Genomic DNA, 18,918 nt, shown 5'->3' on the forward strand with positions numbered 1-18,918 from the left:
ACACACATATACTCTATCCACCACTCACTTTCAGTGTGAGCACTGTTGATACATTGCATACACTTATGGATTAGCTTGCATAAATTTGCACTACAAATGCAATCTATGCAGTCGTTCTAATGTATTTTTTCAAGTAGGAGGTTGAAGAGTCATGTGGGGTCACGATGCAGGATGGCTGCATTTACAGTAGGAGTTCTCCATTACACCGCCAATAAATCAAAATATTCTTATGCACGGTTTTTCTTTTAGTTATTCTCTGGTTGTATTTAAGTCTTGTCTAAATTACCAGAAACATCCAGGACCCACACTAAAATGTCAACAAATACATCAAATTTTTTTGAACAACACACCTGACCTAAATTGTGGGATCTAGCAGGCCAACAATGGAGACCAACACGTAGGTATGGAAAATTTATTCGTCAAAGTCAGTAAAATTAATGTGACATTACATACCAAAGCTTCAGACATTTCAACCATTAGAGAAACAAATGGAATATAAATAACAGAATAAGCGCTATTCAAGAGCGTCTCATGGACAGCGAAGGCTGCGTTTGTACCATGGAAGATGTCACTCAACAGTTGGTCGGAGCAGGAAAACAGAACAAAACAATGTATGCACATTCTTTGGAGAAATGGAGAATTGGAGCCGCCGTAATAATGTGAGACTTGGAGTGAGAGTGGGCATTGAAGCTGGAAATACTGTATAACTGGCTGCATACAAAGAATTTTGTCTACAGGGCTCAGCATCGAGGTAAATGGTGAATCTGAGATTGAGAGAGCACACCGCTCTCCTGGTCCACAGCTCAATAATCATCAACTGTCCACCCAGAATAATCCTGATTAAATTTCTACAATCGTCAGCTCAGGAGAAGGTCTTAAAGGCTGCAAGAGAGAAGGAGCGATGAAGTGGATGGGCCGTAGAACCTCTGTCTTTCTGGACATGTCAAAACAATTGGCAGAGAAAAGAAAACTACTGCAAGAGATGAATGCAAAATACACCCTGGCTTATCCTGCAACACTCTGCTTCACGTGGAAGGGAGTGAACAAAGTTTGCCATCACCACAGGCGGTAAGGTTCACCCAAGAGATCAGCGGCAGTGATGCTTAAAGGGGACCTATATAAAGTACAGTACGACATATGGAGAAAGACAACTCAGGTAATGTGGGCTGGGTAACTCCTGTGTACAGTAGCTGTAGCTATGGCTGATGTCTTTGACATTCCACAGACCGAAATGGATGTTCATTCTTTGATTATTTTCCAACACGTTTTGTCTTACTGCTGGGGGATTTAACATCTACTTTGAGTGAGTTTAATATTTCAGTTTATTTTTCAGGGTTTTCTTATATCTGTTTTGTTCTGTAGGCTGTCGTTGTAAAGCACCTACAAAACTATAAAGTCAACTATAAATTAGCGCAAATGGGGCTCGTTGTTGTAACACCTGTGTGGCATTTGAGTACATAACAGGGATATCTACTGTACCACTCAGAACTGACCTGAGAATGACCTTGAAAATCAAATTCAATTCATAAATTGATTGAACACACGGTGCAGAATCGCAATTCGACTTTGAATAGATGAAACTTGAATGAAAATGGAATTGAATTCACATAAATTCATATACATAGCGTAAGCCTTAACAATACAACTTAATATTTCAGTATGAATTACCCAGCATGTTAACATAAACAGAATATACTGGAATCCTGGCCCTACCCCCCAAGCGATCACGGATATTTACGGCAGCAAAAAGTACCAATAGACCATACCCCCATCCTCCCGCTCCCCCCTGTTCCAGCACCTGCCTGAACAGTCTGTGCATGTCACTGTTATTCATAATTAATGCCACATTTGAAGTGTTGCCTATAGAATAAATAATTTAATTGTGGTTTTGTGTACCATGGTGAAAGAGCACTTCATACAGCCATAAAAGTAGCCCTATCACAATCACAATAGCATTTATGATGGAGACTGCCTGCTATGAGCTGATGTTAGCTAGGATGGGGGATAGAGGATCAACTGTAATAGAAGTTTGTCAAACTGTTGTGAACCATATAAATTGTCAGTAAGATTTTTATTAAGAGGCAGCTGAAAAACAATATGGACTTTGTAAGTGAATCCCGTATTTCTGTTAGCAATGGGGCAGTGTCATTAGGATGCTTTACCTTCCCTGTGTTCCCTCACTGGTATTAGCCATGGAGCTGCTGTGTACCTATTTTTGAAAACAATAGATATTTAAATAACAAAAAAAGGACGTCAGAAAATTTCAAGTTCCAAGTTATAGGGAATGCATCATATCGTCAGAGATTCCCAGTTCTTCCTTGTCTTGGGGTACTTTGATGAAGGACTGAGTGAGGACAGGCCACCTCATCTGGCAAGGAGCAGGACTGGAAGTTCTCAGGTGCAGTCAGACCCAGACACTCTCAGGGTGTGAGGGATGCCTGGTGGCTGGGGCTCTTACCATATCCTCCATGGCAAGCAAACAACCCTCCGTGTCATCCTACCTCCCAGGCTTCCAACTCTTGGGGAAAGCTCCATCACCCAATCCCCTAACTATTTGGGTGTGCTCATCGCCTCAGGAGACCTTCGAGTGCCAGGGTCTTTGAGCAGTTCTTCATACCTGCTTTGGAGGGGGGACGAGTCTCAGGCCAGGTAACCTGGAGCTGGTGATAGTCAGAAGGATTAACATTGCAGAATGGGAGGCTCACTGGAAGCACGGCAGAATCGTCTTTGAACAAGGGACATGTGTGAGCTGTAACTAATTAACTAAACACTAAAGACTAGGGGCAACAAGGAACAGGTTAGGGTCATCATAACAACAATCGTAAGGCACTGAAACACCAGGAAATACTAACGCAAGAGAAATAGGGATGACCCGGATCTAAAACACGAAACAAGGACCAATACTGAGTAACATGAACAAAAGATAATTAACAAGGGAAAAAAACACAATTCAAAATGTCTAACAACGTTGGACGCTTCAACCCATGATGGTAATGGCCAATTCATACATAAATTTGGTCATCATGGATTGGCTGTGGACGGCTGTGCTCAGTGTGCATGTAGCCCAAGTTTTTAAGTCTAGCAGAAACCTTGTGCATCTGTGCACAACAGCCGTGCATGTGCAAGGTAATTGATTAGGTATCTCCCGTAGGTGGCAGCGTGGACTTACACAGATTAGCATTCAATGGCCAAAACGTACAGGAATAATAGTTGTTGTTGTAGAAGTTATGGTGAGCAGTTGTATAAAGAGATTAGGAGATACCCGCATATCTAATTTTTCATACTGTCCAGACATTATACCGAGGTATATGGTATTTTAAAAAGCAGCACTAATCCAGCTTTTTGAAATCTTGGTGATAAAATTCACCGAGTGGGAGTTTCCGGCCAATTTTGTTGTAAGGATTGTTATATATTTCGGTATGCCATATTACCGTATACTATCGCCCAAGCCTAGACTAATTACTTTAAACCTGTTGATAAAAGTTAATCTGTTTCACTGCACTGCTTGTACAGTGGTACATCAGAACTCAAATTTAATCCGTTCAGAACTCCGGATCGAATCCTAAAAAGTTTGAGTTGTGATTGAATTTTCCCCATAAGAAATAATGGAAAACCAATTAATTGGTTCCTGGCCCCAAAAAATTACACGTTTTTTTTTAGCTTTTAAACATAAAATGAACCGGATAAAATAAGAAGAGCATATACTGTACTATACACATCTAAGCACATTTATCAAAACAGTAATTTGTAAAGTAAGAAAATAAATGTATCCAAACAATGTGTCCTGCCCTGATCGTCCGCTCCTTCCATGTGCCACGCGATCGTAGGTGTTTCGTCATGTGATGGGTATGGCAACACGCTGCACCAGTGCATGCTACACAACCTCTCAGGAATAGCTGTAGATTATTTCTAAGTTAATGCTGAGCTAAACTGAACATATCACTAAGCATGTATAAAGGACGTTTTAGTAGTGCTAACAATTTAACTAATGAATTAACATTAATATTGTGACACAGGTGTTGGACATGTGTGCAGAATAGCACCAAGCCAGACTCAAGTGCAGGAAAATGCAAAAATGGCATTTAATGATGTATGCCATCCATTCTAACACACACACACTGCCCACTGTGCTGACCGTCCTGACTTCACATACTACACACAGTGGGTGCACACACACAAACACACACACACACTGTCATGCCCCGATCGTCCGCTCCTCTTGTGTGCCACGCCCCCTCGTTAACCGCATGTGGATTCCCCGTGTTTACCAGCTGTTCCTGATCGTTGTCAATTAGTCCGTTGTATTTAGTCCGCGTTTCCGTTTGTTTCCCCAGTCCGGTCATTGTGATGTTACGTGTGTCGTCCCGGAAATAAAAACCCTTTTGTCTATATTCATGGCATCTGTCGCCTGCTTCCCCGTGGATCGTGACACACACACACACCCCACCATTTACAACAGTTAACATTAACACTACACATGACATTACATATGGCAAAATAACACAATACGTGATATATATAAAGCTATTTACATCATTTACATTTGCCACCAGTACAGCATGCTGCGTTGCCTGATGGGTATTCCGAACACTGCTCTGCCCTCCTTGGTGGTTCCCCATCCTGTGTCACCGACAGAGTCCCAGTAGTGCTCTGAACAATGCTGAATCCTCCTGGACGGCAAGACCTCAGGTCTCCCACCGTCTGAATCACATCCAGCTGCTGGAATACTCACCCCTTGTCCTGGACAAGGTTGCTCTGAGGAGGCCTGGGCCTGGTACAGACCCAGGCAATCGCAATGCAACACCCTGAAGTCCACGTTGGAGGTTCACTCCAGAACCTCCCTGGAGCCCTGCCAGTGGCTGTCCAGCCTGGACCACCGCCTCCTCTTCCTGATGGGGCAGTACATTGAAATAGAGTTCCCAGGCTTAAAGACCTGTCCATGGCAGTGGCTTGGTCATAGGCCTGGTTCTGTCTGACCGTGGCCATGTCCATATATTGCCTGGCCAACTCATGTACAGTCCACACACACTCCTGGAACTGGCAGTGCAGTCCTGGTGTCACCAGCAGCTCCGGTTTAGGGGTTGAGCCGAACCCTAGCTCCACTGGTGTCCACAGCTCACGGCCAAGCATGAGGGGGGCGGGGGTGCAGCTGCTGCTCTCTTGGGTGGTGTGAGTCTTCATGATCCCTAACTGCCGGCAGACCCTGGCAAACACCGGCGCCTTGAAGTTTCTCCCCTGGTAGCTGTGCAGCTCCTTATGGGGTCTAGGAGTTTCACTGCCATGGTGGTGACATTCTGGTCACAAACCGCATATGCCTCCAGCCACATCATTAAGTAACCCACAGTCATGAATATGTAGCGGTTCCCAGCCTTGGTACAGGGAAAGGGGCTCAGGACATCCCGCCCTACGCGCTCCATGGGGGTGCCCGCTATGTACGGCTGCAGGGGAGCCTGGGACTGGCAGTGGGGCCAGTTGAAGTGCTGCCACAGCTTCCCCGTCACCTTTTTAACCTCGAAGTGCCTGGCCCCGATGGCTTCATGCTCCAGCCTCAGCAAGATGGGGTGCAGGGTCTGGGGCACCAGCAGATATAGCAGCTCCCCTGCACTGCCCGCTGATTGCCGGCGCCGGAAGAGCAGACCCTCGTGCTCCATTGGGAGCGGAAGGCCTCGGTCACCTTCCAGCCAGGTCGCCCCCCCCGTCCAGCTACTTCCTCACCCTGACCAGCATGGGGTCACTGTGCTGCTCTGGGATGAGCTGCTGGGGATCGATATCCTGGCAGCCCCCGCTGTCTGGTGCTGTGTAGGCAGCAGCCATCAACTCGGGGAGTTGGTCACACTCCTCCACCTGGCAGCAGTAGCTACAATCTATGGCAGGGGGCACCAGGATGCCCCCCAGGACCACATGAGCCGCCCCCGAACCTGTTCTAAAAATAGCACAACTCACCAGTGAGCAGCATCTAAAATTTTATTTTATCCTGTTGCTATTGTTCTTTAATCACATTTGCATTTATATAGATTTGAAAATGACAATATCTTTTTTTAAAAAAAAGCATTTAAAACATGTTTTAAACATGAAGTTTAGATAAGTTTAGGACCTAAACCTAAACTGGTAGCCCTTCGTATGGCTCAGTACCCGTGAAGTAGCTCTCAGTTTCAGAAAGGTTGGTGACCCCTGGTCTATGGTGATGCAGGGCCAGCATTTGCATTCTGATGCAGTTTCCTGGGATGATGCTGGACCTCAAAGTCAATCTCTGCCAGCACCTCCAGCCAGCGGGCCAGCTGTTCCTCCGGACTGAGGGAGCTCAGGAGTTACGTGAGGGATGTGTGGTCCATCCTCAGCCAGAACCGCTGACTGCAGAGGTAGGGACAGAAGTTCTTACAGACCTGCAGGTCCCATCAGGTCATGTAGTAGTTGCGGTCGTGCCTACTTAGCATTTTGCTGAAATACGCAACTACATGCTCCCCTTCAGGTCCATTGGAGAGTGCCATGTGAATCTGGTTGAAAGCCACAGTGCAGGCGTCTGTCCACAGCTAAGTTCCCTCCTGAAAGTCTAGGGCCATTTGCAGCTGACCTGGAAGACTGAGCCCAGCAGAGCTACCTTCACTTCCCCTGGGAGGCACAGGAAGATGAAGAAACATCTCACCAGAAGTCATCTTCCCTGTGGACTGTCGCCGGCTACACCACTGCTCCATCATGGTGCCCTGCATCCCAAAATCACTCTGTCCTGTCTGAGGAAGTTCAACCTGCCACAGGAGCTGTTGATTCAATTGTACACGGCAACCATTGAGTCTGTTCTTTGCATGTCCATCACAGTCTGGTTTAGATCACCTATCCAACGAAACAATCACTGGCTTCAAAGGACAATCGGGACTGCTGAAAAGATCACTGGGTCCCCTCTGCCCACCCTCCAGGACCCTAACCCTAACCCTTTGCCCACCCTCCAGGACCCTAACCCTAACCCTATGCACACCCTCCAGGACCCTAACCCTAACCCTATGCACACCCTCCAGGACCCTAACCCTAACCCTATGCCCACCCTCCAGGACCCTAACCCTAACCCTATGCCCACCCTCCAGGACCCTAACCCTATGCCCACCCTCCAGGACCCTAACCCTAACCCTTTGCACACCCTCCAGGACCCTAACCCTAACCCTTTGCCCACTCTCCAGGACCTGTATGCCTCCCAAGTCAAGAAACAAGCAGGAAAAATCATTGCTAACCCCTGACACCCTGGACACAAATTCTTTCAATTGCTTCTATCTTGTAGATGCTACAAATCACTGTGAGCCAAATCAAGCCAACATGCGAACAGTTTCTATCCACCTGCTATCATGCCCATGAACAGTGAACCAGCTGTCACATCCTTTGTGTACGTTTTATCATGCACAACATGCTGATTTAGTGAATATGTTTTATTTTTTTAATTTGCTACTATATGTATGTAACCAGGTTGTTTTGTTTAATGTGTATAATTACAAAAAATCTGTTTATTTTTTATTTAATTTGCTATCGCAGCACCCCATCACAGTGTGTAATAGAAAAATTACATAATTTAGATAAGACAATTACATATATGAGTCCTTATATACTATATAAGGACAAGTATTCAGATTACAACTGATGCTTTGAAGAAAATATAAAACGCTTTATTTTTTATAAATAGGCTGTTGTATAATTAGGCTGTAGACTTCTCACAGTGCTACTGCATGGTATAGTGCAAATCCATATCGTGGCGCACAATCACGCAGGTAATAACTATGACGTCACTGGTGTAGCGCCCACCCCTACCAGCACAGTTACTTATTGTACACATGTACACTTTCTCTGCTAGAGTACAACTACCTGAGTCAAATTCCTTGTAAGTCCACTAGATGGTGTCATTTTGTCAGCAAATAAAACCCCATTTAAATTAGCAGAGAACAATAAAACATGAAACACTATCACATAAGCTGCGGTTGTGTTAAGTTAAATAACGTACAGTGTTTATAATAATAAAACAATTTCAGTAAGAAAGGCAAAAACAATAGGTAACATACAGCTAATGCTGCATGTGTAACCGGCGTGATCTTTCGTTGTGTTATATAAATGCACCGCAACTCAAGACTCCCAATCGAGCTGGTTTAATTATTCTGTGGAAAAGATGAACACTGCAAATCACAGCACTGTTCTGGAAATACAGTCACTTTACCAGGGACATTAAAACGCTTAATGTGAAAAAGCTTAATGTGGTTTAATGTACCAAAATAGCGACCAATAATCACCAAATTTCTCACACATCTATCTGGTCATAAAGACTTTCACCCAGTGGCGGCTGGTGAAAAAAATTCTTGGTGGGGCTGGCGTACCAATAGATTTACCTTCCCAGTCCAGTATAAGCATTCAAATGAACAGTCAGAAAATTACAACAATTTCACAATCATAATTTAATTTCCTTCTAAAAAACTGCAGTTTCACAGATAAAGTAAATTAACAATTTACAGCTACAGTTATTTCGGGCTTGTCGGGTCCCAGCTCTTTAACGTGGATTTTTTCCACCATCGTCCTTCTCGCAAAAGGATAATTCAATAACGAGCTCACCGAATTTGGTGGAAGCTGCCCCTCAACAATCGCCGTCACCATCATCTCTCTCTGACTGACTGACCTGAGAGCAATCCAAAGCTTTCCCGCATTTTCTGTAGCAGGGGCTAAATTTCCAGCGCCCCAAAACCATTTAATTCGGCGATGCTGATAGGCCAAATCTTTATTTTCGCCTAGCAACCATACACGATTGGCTATTTCGCCACTTCTGGGGCGCTTTGATGAGCGCCCAAGAAGAGAAATGATTGGTGGAAATCTGTCGGTGGAAATTCACTGTTGAATGAGTCAGTTGGTGGAAATAGGGTTTAAATAATTCAGATTGCATGTAGGCACACACTATTAAGTAAAACTGACATTGATAAAAAAAATATATATATATATATTTATTTTTATATATTTTATATTTCCCCCCACATCTGGGAGGGCGGCGCCCGAGCGCCCCCTATAGGCCAGCCGCCACTACTTTCACCTGACAAAAAATCAAAACCGAAATATTAGGAATATGGACTTCATCTTAAGTTAAGCGTTTTCCCCTCCATTGGCGACCATGATAAGGAAAAGGCTTAACGTAACTTTAAAAAGACAATAATAAATAAATGTAATGGATTGTAAGGTGTTCACATATTATTATTATTATTTGCAGACGCTCCCTTCTGTATGGAAGCCCGTTTCCGCCACCGGGGAGAAAAATAATATAAAATTTAAGTAGAAATTTCGACTTCTTATCTCGAAATAACGAGATAACTATCTCGAAATTTCCACTTGTTATCTCGAAATAACGAGATAACTATCTCGAAATTTCGACTTAGTATCTCGAAACAAGTTTCTAGCTTTAAGAACTTTTCACGGAAGGTGGGGTGTTTTTAATGACAGAATCGTGTTGTTGACTTCACAGACAACGATGCACACCGATTACGAAACACGTAATCAAGCAATTCAGCTGTGATACATTTGCTTTGTCCCACGGTGCACTGCCTAAATCACACTTTACAACTTACTTATGGATTAATTTGTGTTATCAATTAACTGTCAATATGTATGAAATGGAGCAATGGCATGTAATATGGATAAAATGTAATAATAATTAACTGTTAGACAGAAAGTGATCTTGAAAATCCAAGGGGTGTGCATTGTCCACCAGGTCTCCCTGATCCATGCACTTCATAGGACATGACTGTCTCATTTTTTTTCACAGCTAATACATTCGAACATTCAAAAATTAATTAAAATTCGTACGTAAAGCAATCTGGGAAACAAAGGGGTTTGCATCAGTCGCCAAGAGCCTAAAATGCTAAACCACCATGTCATTACAGCTGACAGCACCTATAATAATATAGCTATTAACACGATTTCGCACAAATCACGGAATGGTTTGAAGCGCAAAAATAATCGGTGTGTATCGAAAAACGCACCACCTTCTGTGAAAAGTTATTAAAGCTAGAAACTTGTTTCGAGATACTAAGTCGAAATTTCGAGATAGTTATCTCGTTATTTCGAGATAATAAGTCGAAATTTCGAGATAATATCTCTAAATAACAATAAGATAACTAAGTCGAAATTTCGACTTAAATGTTATATTATTTTTTTCCCCGGTGGCGGAAACGGGCTTCCATACCTTCTGCCTACAGGATCCTCTATGTAGGAAACCCCCTGGACTTGTGTCAAGCTCCAGTCGGTACCCCAATTGACGTCCATCCAATCGCCGTCCTCAATTAGGCTAGTTATTGTTCGACTGCATAGGAGATGGCTAATGTAATGTATATATACTTCAAACTGGTAAATATTGGTATATCACTATTTAAAGAATTGTTGACATAAAAAATCATATATATATTGACAGTTTAGAAACTTGTTAGAAAGAAAAGATTATGGATCAATAAAGGATCTTGCCGATCGCGCAAGACGCTCTCTGATCACGCAAAACCCTCTTCTTATAATTTGCACACCGATATCAATTGATATCAATGGGGAGGCCACGACTGACTGGATTTCAACGCACGGACACTGATTATGTGTGCGAGCCAATCAATCCTTGTTTACACAGAACAAACCTGCTCCAAGCAGGTTTGAGGATTTGGATATGCTGCTATGTCAACACATCCAGCGTCCAAGAATTTCCAAAATAATCAGATCCAGGATCATGCCAAATCGTCAAAAAATACATTCAGCTAAACGAGTAATCCACGTACGAAAAATACTCCCCAGGAGTACTTCCTATTACTTGTATTCATTTTGTACTACAGTATCTGCTCAACGGGTGACTACTCCATACTACAACATCACAACCCTTCTCTACTACAGACTGGAAGATAACCATGTGCTGCAGTGTTAATGTTACAGTCATGTGTCATATAATGTTAATACAACAAATCTGGTATCATTGCACATGAGAATCCTCACTGCAGTCGTCTCTTGATTCCTATGATGATGAGACTCTTCACACTGCTGTGTCCTATATGTTGATTATTGGTGCCCAGTCAATGGTCTCTCCCTTATAGGCTATATAGTGGTTGATTAGCCCAGTGTGAAAGGATGAGAATGGGGTTTAAGGCATGTTTTTTTTAATACCAACCCATTTTATTTAATCAGCTTACCTCTCATACGTTATGTAGCAAAAAAAGTCATAAAAGTACAAACAAGTCTAATCAGTCGCCACAACCATAAACAGACTGGGGATTTTGAGATGCAGTAGCATCACCGTTCTAACAAAAACTAAACCAATGTTCACCAGCTAATGAAACCCAGTACTGTTATCTACGGTAACAGACCCATAGAAACAGTAATAATTTTAATGTTATTCTTAAAAATTATACAGTGATCTCCACAAACTCTCCCAGTGTTAAGGTTCTTCTCAGTATGGGTTGCATTTGACATGTCGTGTAAGCATTGCTGACAGTGCTCACTAAATAAATCTTCATCTTTTTTATTTTTACAATTTTAGGAATCCTAAAGAATAATTTACCTCTGTCACAAACACTGCAATTGTTGCAGCTGACAACAGCACACTGGGCCATGACAAATGCAGTAAAACAGGACAGACCGTACATGCTGCAGTGTGAGGTCACCTGCAACCCTACTTTTCTTGGTGAGGAGCAGGCGGTGTTTGCTAGATCTTGCTGGGGGTGCTCAATTGGCACACATGGGCCCTGTCTGAGTCCAGAACAAAGGGGCATTTAAAATCATTGATGGATGAGATGTGGATTGATAGCATTGCGCCTCCCCGTCATGTTATGGCTTTGGCCTGCATTTAATACTCAAAGCATAAAGGGAGGTGTATGCAGGGCTGAACATACTGCCACTTCTTAATCTTAATCCATAATCTTTTCTTTCGAACCAGTTTCTAAACTGTCAAATACTGACTAGTCAGTGAGCATGAACTGGCAGTTCTTTCGTCAGCATAAACAATGCTTTGTAAGAAAAGCAGGTATGACTCCACGACACCCTGTACCTTATCATACCAGTGACAAAGAACTTGACAGATTAGAATCTGCAACAAACAGGTTCTACATCCCATAATTGCCAGTACCTCATATAAGACAAACAATAGAGTGTATATCCAAAGCAATGGACAACTGAGAATGTGGGTTCCGCCAGTCCTTTTTAGCAACTGGGCTTAAGGACCTTGGTTTGAATTCTTAGTAAAATTCTGTAAAAAATGTAATTTTTAGTGAAATAGCTTCAGCTGAATCTAAGACTGATTCCTGTATTTGTCTGGCATCTGCACCCCCCCTCCGTTTTATCCCTGATTTACCCCTGATTACCACTGGATGCGTATCCGCTGCGGTGCGTTTCCGACACGGCAGCCGCAGGCAATCGCCGCCAATTAAGTCAATGCATCAGTTTACACCAGATCCGCTGCGTTGCGTCTCTCTTCCGTCACACGTCCGGCAGTCCGTCGAGATGCGCATCAAGTCTATTTTTGATGGATACGGATCACGAACGCAACACAGAGCGCATGCGCCAATTCTCCGTCACATCATGGACGAGGAAAAATTAATTTTGGAGGTGGAGAAACACGGAATTGTGTACGACCCCAGACATCCTTTTTAGAAGGATATATTAGTAGAAAGGAGAAGGCGTGGAGTGAAACTTCAGAAGTTTTGGGATTTGACGGTAAGTTGAATCTTCCAGTTAACTATGTATATACTTGATTTTTAATGAAAGTAACCTGTACTGTGAAGTACTTGTAAACTCCTAATAAAGTGTTAAGTAACCTACATGGTACGGACACATTATTTTATCCATAGAAACATAGATAAATGTTATGTTAAATCCACATTGTTATGTTATGTTAAATCCACATAATGGGTTGATGTTAAATGTTATTCTCCCGTGATCATGTGATCTCGCAAACCAGCGGCGCGTCGGATCATATACTGTACGGACCACAAACGCGTCCAGTGCGAATTGGCGGACGGCCTCGGACAGAATGGGAATGCAGCGCAGTCGCACCGCAGCGGACACGCATCCAGTGTAAAACAGGGGTTACACAAGTGTGTGACTCCCTGCCATTTTTTGTGACTGTGAAACTGGTTCCACAAGATTTCTATTTATTTATCAATGTTTTTACACTTATTTATTAAGTTCAGAAATTACATTACTTTGTCTGATATTGATGTACAATTTTTTTTACATTAAATACCATTATTAGACTTTAATAGACTTTAGAAAAAGAATACAGTGCAAATAAAAATATAAACTCATATAACTGACTGGTATAGCAAGTTCCACTGGTATGTATGGTTTTTCACTTGTGGAATTTGAGTTATCATGAGTAAGAAAGAGAGAGAGAGAGAGAGAGAGAGAGAGACTAAGACATAGAATACACTTTTCACTTGTGTATGTGTGATGAGATGTCCAGCTCCTCTCTGGAAGCCCATAACCTGAGGTGAGATAGATAAAGGAGCCCAGAGTCCAGGCACTGACTACAGACTGGTCATCAGCACAAAGGCGACATGGCAGGTAAGCGGAGAGGAAGCTACAGATTACACACCTCGTCAGGGAGAAGCCACCTTCATGTTCAACTTAGAGCTGATCAGTTACTTATATTGAAGTTCTGCTTTTCAAGTGATTGAAATGGAGGTAACAAAACAAAGTACAGAATTAGTGCACAAAAAAGAAGGTGAATTTTCTTTATATTAAACGAGAAGGCTACTGTAGTATGGGGAAGGACACGGGCTTACAGGAGGAAGCACATTAATGACCGGACTGGGGATAATGAGACACATAGGTACTTAGATACAAAGACTAACAAGCAACAAGCACAGCCTATGAGGGTCACATTAGGGAGGAGCAGGAGGGTCAGGCGGACGTGACCAGCAGGATATAATTATATATATTACAGTAAAAGAAATGATGTAATATTTGCCTCTTTTCTGGTGTTATATATAAATTTTTTGAGAAAAACACGTTACAACCTTTTTCTTATTTATAATTTTATTCACATAATTATTGTTTTGTTTAAAATATGTTTTACTTGATGACATTTTAACATAAAAATAATTTCATAATTTCTGCACTGCTGACCTCAGTTGCTAAATTGTCTGCAGTGTCTCTGAGTATTCTGGGGCTTCCTGGTGCATTCCTGCATTTCAATACAACTAGACCCAGCTACTGTAAGCTTAACCACAATATTCTGTTTACACATAATGGATGATCGTAATGCAGTAATAAAGGTCGACGTCTGGAGCGTTTCTTGGCCATTTATTAACCAAAGACAAAACAGGATCACAACTTGAAGTTGCAAACAGGCAATCATCAAAAAAACAGGACAGGACAGAACAGCAGCAGAATCGGAATTGAAATGACAACGGCAAGAAGCAGGTAGAAGGCTGATAAAGAAAGGCAGCTAACAATGGAAATCACAGAAATACTCACTATGGCAGAGACTCAGAAAACCTCACAAGGAAGTGATGGAAAGAACTAGTATGTCACTGATCAGGGAAGCATGAATGTGGCTTACAACACATGAATTCATGGGTGTGGCTTACAAACCTTGACAGGTTACACCCTTATTTTCTTAAAACAGGTTCATCTTCTCTCTTTTCTATAATGCTAACATGAGTTTTTGATTCCTCTACTCAGTTGTCTTCTGGTTTTCCCTCTTTCTCTTTCCCCTGTTTCATGCACCATTTTGTTCAATTGATGTACTGTTGTAATGGATACAACATACTCTTACCAAGTGCCTTGGAGTGACTGTGTTCTTACCAGTGCTATATAAAAGTAAACTGAATTGAATTGATTATTATAATGGAAACTTAATTACAAAAAACGTATTTAGCTGAGTTGTCTTAAAATTCAGTAAAGTCTTGTCCATTTAAAGTTGTGTCCATGTTACAAATTGCCATTATGAGAATGAAGAATGTACGTTTAAGAATATTTATATCTTGATAAAGTTTCCCAATTATATTGTTCTACTGAAATGCTCTTACCTGAAGTCTAGACCTTAAAAAGGTCTGTCTGCTTCCTAACACATCCTGCTTAACCCACAGTGTCAAATGATGCCTCTGCAGTGTCATCCATGGACTTCAAGAAATGCAGAAAGTTCCATGTCTTTTTGGTTCTCGTCCTGGTCTTTGTCGTCAGTTGCAGCGTCTCATACAAGTGGTCGATCAGTGGAATATGGCAGGAGGCAGTACGCAGGAAGGTGAACATTCTGATCTGGCACTGGCCCTTTGGAGACATCTCCACATTGCAGAGGGACGAGTGCTGGGACAGTTTCCATGTCTCTGGCTGCAACCTTGTGGACAACCGCAGTGTCTTCTCTCAGGCTGACGTGGTGATCTACCACAACCGTGAACTGCAAAATGGCGTTTCCAAGCTGCCCCTTGACCTTCCTCGCCTGCCAGCACAAAAGTGGGTGTGGTTTTCCCTGGAGTCTCCAGCCCATAATGGGGACCTGAGACGTTATGGAGGCCTGTTCAACTGGACCATGACATACAGGAATGATGCTGACATCTCCGTACCCTATGGGGAGCTGGTTCCCAGAACAACCAAAGGTAATTATACTATCCCTGCTAAGAAAACCCTGGTCTGCTGGGTGGTCAGCAACTACCAGTCAAGTCACAAAAGATCTAAAGTATACATGAGTCTGAAGAGCTTGATCCCTGTGGAGGTTTATGGACGATGGGCTAATAAGCCACTAAATGACGACCAGGTGTTACCTACTATTTCTCAGTGCTACTTCTACCTGGCCTTTGAGAACTCAGAGCATACAGACTACATAACAGAGAAGCTGTGGTACAATGCCTTTCTGGCTGGCACTGTGCCGGTGGTGTTGGGCCCACCTCGAGCTAACTACGAGGCCTACATTCCTAAAGACTCCTTCATCCACGTGGACGACTTTGCCTCCATTACAGAACTGGCCACTTTCTTAAACGAGTTAGCCTCAGACAAAGAGCGATACAACTCATACTTCCGTTGGCGCAGTGATTATGATGTTAAAAGGTACCACAGCTGGCAGGAGCAATTTTGCAAGATATGTGAAATATATGAACGCCTGCCACCCAGAAAGATCTATGATGACCTGGATTCCTGGTCCAAGCATGAACCATGAACTTAAACCAGGACAGCAAGCTGGAGACCTGGGCTGCATTCCTACAGCCGTGAGAAAAAAACAAGATATAGTGTATGTGGATTTGGGTACCACTTTACAATAAGGCTCCCCATATAAAGGGTTTACAAATGGTTTATGATCTGGTTATTAATTAGGTTGTAACACAATTTTAAACAAGTTATAACACAGGTATCTTTTTATTAATGAGTTACTACCATTTACAAGTGGCAAAAGTGAGGCTTATTGTAATGTCGTACCTGTTTTATTAAATAGCATAAGCTAATCTATATATTTAATCATCTAAAAATCAAGCCTTAATTACTAAATAACTATGACTAATGCATTACAGAATGTTAACAACAATCTGTAGACATTTCACAGCTGTTGATATTACTGTTGATGTTAATTATTAACGCTGTCTATATTAATATTTTTCTACCTGGGTAATGTGCTGTAATGTAATGTTGCTGTGTTCTGCTTTTACGTAGACTATTTATGTGTATGTTGAATTAGTCCAATTTTCAAATTTCTAATTTCTCAAATCAAAGCTGACAACTGTACCATCTATTTCAATTTCTTGAATAATTGAAACTCATAACTTTTCCATAATTTAGAAACAGTAGAAAATTGAAAATGTTGAACAAAGTGGCAACTTTCTGTTATGGTATTTTGAGAATATTTCAACACAGTGGAGATATTTGACTTAATTTGATGGAACCTAACAAGCTTTACTGAGGAAATTATGCACTTCGGTGTCCCTGTGGGCCAAACCCATCCAAAACAAACCCAGAATGGCTAAAATGTGACTGGCAGTATTTCAGAGGACAATCCCATTTTTCTAAACAAATTATCAATTATGGTTCATAATATTTTCTCAGAAAAAATACAAATTTCAACAAAATCTATATTTTATTTTCACAATGTGTGCCAAACCTTTCCAAATCATACCCACAACAAAGCTCGATTTACCTTATTTTGTAATGTGGAAGCAACCACCCTATTGAATTTCCTTTACTTGAGCTTTACTTACGTTTTGCACCAGAAGCTACTCATGTCCTTGTTTGAGGAAGACTTCTTGTGAGCTGTCTGTGTTGCTACAGCCAACAATCTACAGTTTAAATTAAACTAAAACTAAGGTTAAATCATGACACTGATGATGTGCCGATTACAAATGCGCATGCTAATCAAAATATAAACTGACAATTAACATTAGACACCAGAATCAAAATCCGATTTATTTGGCCAAGTATGTTCCCATATACAGGGAATTTGTCTCCACAGCAGATACATACACAGTTTGTCAGTACAGTCTAGCTGTTATATACAATGTGAATTTGTTGTTTATAAATGTATAAAAGTGCACGAGTGTGTGTCAGCACAGGGATATAAATGCAGTATGTACAGAACAGTACAAGATGTGTAAATGATACGGTAAGCACGATTAGTTATTTACAGTAATGACATATTGCTTATTGCTGTAAACAACTCTTTCAGCATCACTTGTCAATGAGAAATTCCACTTCCAGCGAGATGACCTGCAGCTAATTACCATCTTTTACATTGTCCCTTTTGCCCATATTACAAGGGGGATTATGCAAAAGTGGTATCCCACCTGCACAACAGTATTCCATCACTGTCTTTCTCACAGTGTATATGAACAATATTAGCTTGTGCCGTTTGGTAAATTTGTAATTGTTCAAGAAATATTGAATTCATATGTAGAAGTATAGAGTGTTTATAAACATGATTCTAAAAAAGACTGATTTTTTGCACACCATGTATTTCTCCATTTCATCTTCTTTCTATTTAAAATAGGAATCAAGGATCATGAGTAATGTCCGTGCTGCATACTCCTGGTACACAGAGAACGGTGATAAATTCCTTGGACAAGTTCATTCCATTCCATGGAATATCATGAAGCTGCTGAGGCAATAACGCTTCATTCTGTTTTGACTGAACACATCTTTGAGAGTGGATCAGAGGATGAGGGGTTTTGGGCTCCCTTTTAATTTGTTTGTAATTATATGTCAGACATGCAGTTATTTATTATGGAAGTATGAGAGCAACAGCAAATCACTGAGTAATGTGCTTGCAGTGCTCCTGAATCAGAGGATGGATGCTAGGATTGTATAAATAAAAATGTGCAAATAAAGTGCTAAAACAACTGGTTTGCCATGCAATTGCCTTATGAACATTTAGCTATCCTTGTTTTACAGTACAATCGTACTGTATATGTAGCCTTTTTGGTTAACTACAGTACACTTAGTTATTCGTTGTGTTTGTTTTATGGATGTATGAATAATTTACAATTTAGGACCAACTGTAATCTGTCACACCTGATTATAATGTTCCAGCACTCCAATAGTGTCATGCCCTGATTGTGCCGTTCCTCCTGTGTGCCACGCCCCCTCATTTACCTCGTGTGGAATCCTCCTGGTTACCAGCTGTCTTTAGTCCTGTCTAATGATTCAGTGTATTTCAGCTTCCTTGTTTGTCTTTCTGGAGTCTGGTCACCTGCGGCTTCCCCTTGCTCCTGCTCATCAGTCGCCTGCAGTTCCCCCTGCTCTACCTCGTTGGTTATCTGTCCCTCTGGCTCTTGCCTCACGGTTGCCGCTGGTTCTGTGTCGAAATTTAGGCCTACATTGCACAAAAGAGGACCAAGGATAAACAAGTCATTACATTAACTAAAAAGTATTTTAAAACGATAATGTAAAGTATTTGACATTTAAACTTCGTTTCAGAAACAACAATTTTCTTTTATAGTTTTTTTTTTTTGCAATATATAA

General features: G+C 41.7%; 1 protein-coding gene and 1 long non-coding RNA gene across 4 annotated transcripts; one reads left to right on the forward strand and one right to left on the reverse strand.

The window, feature by feature from the left end:
- Positions 1 to 398: 398 nt before the first annotated feature.
- LOC140592540 (uncharacterized) lies at positions 399 to 8,933 on the reverse strand. 2 transcript variants are annotated; one of them, XR_011992859.1, is made up of 2 exons: positions 8,578 to 8,933; positions 399 to 6,755 (listed from the first exon to the last, which is right to left on the reverse strand). It is a non-coding gene; the product is annotated as an uncharacterized lncRNA (long non-coding RNA). The 2 variants fall into 2 exon arrangements; XR_011992858.1 differs by having other exon boundaries at positions 399 to 6,828.
- Positions 8,934 to 12,402: 3,469 nt separating this feature from the next.
- On the forward strand, positions 12,403 to 18,296 carry LOC140592539 (alpha-(1,3)-fucosyltransferase 7-like). 2 transcript variants are annotated; one of them, XM_072716031.1, is made up of 3 exons: positions 12,405 to 12,690; positions 12,935 to 13,539; positions 15,069 to 18,296. In XM_072716031.1, the coding sequence occupies exons 2-3, from the start codon at positions 13,533 to 13,535 to the stop codon at positions 16,130 to 16,132; spliced, it is 1,071 nt and encodes a 356-aa protein (XP_072572132.1). In that variant the 5' UTR covers positions 12,405 to 12,690; positions 12,935 to 13,532; the 3' UTR covers positions 16,133 to 18,296. The 2 variants fall into 2 exon arrangements, with proteins under 2 accessions (XP_072572133.1, XP_072572132.1); XM_072716032.1 differs by lacking the exon at positions 12,935 to 13,539 and having other exon boundaries at positions 12,403 to 12,690.
- Positions 18,297 to 18,918: the final 622 nt, after the last annotated feature.

Source organism: Paramormyrops kingsleyae, chromosome 9, assembly GCF_048594095.1.
Source record: "Paramormyrops kingsleyae isolate MSU_618 chromosome 9, PKINGS_0.4, whole genome shotgun sequence".
NCBI lineage: Eukaryota > Metazoa > Chordata > Actinopteri > Osteoglossiformes > Mormyridae > Paramormyrops > Paramormyrops kingsleyae.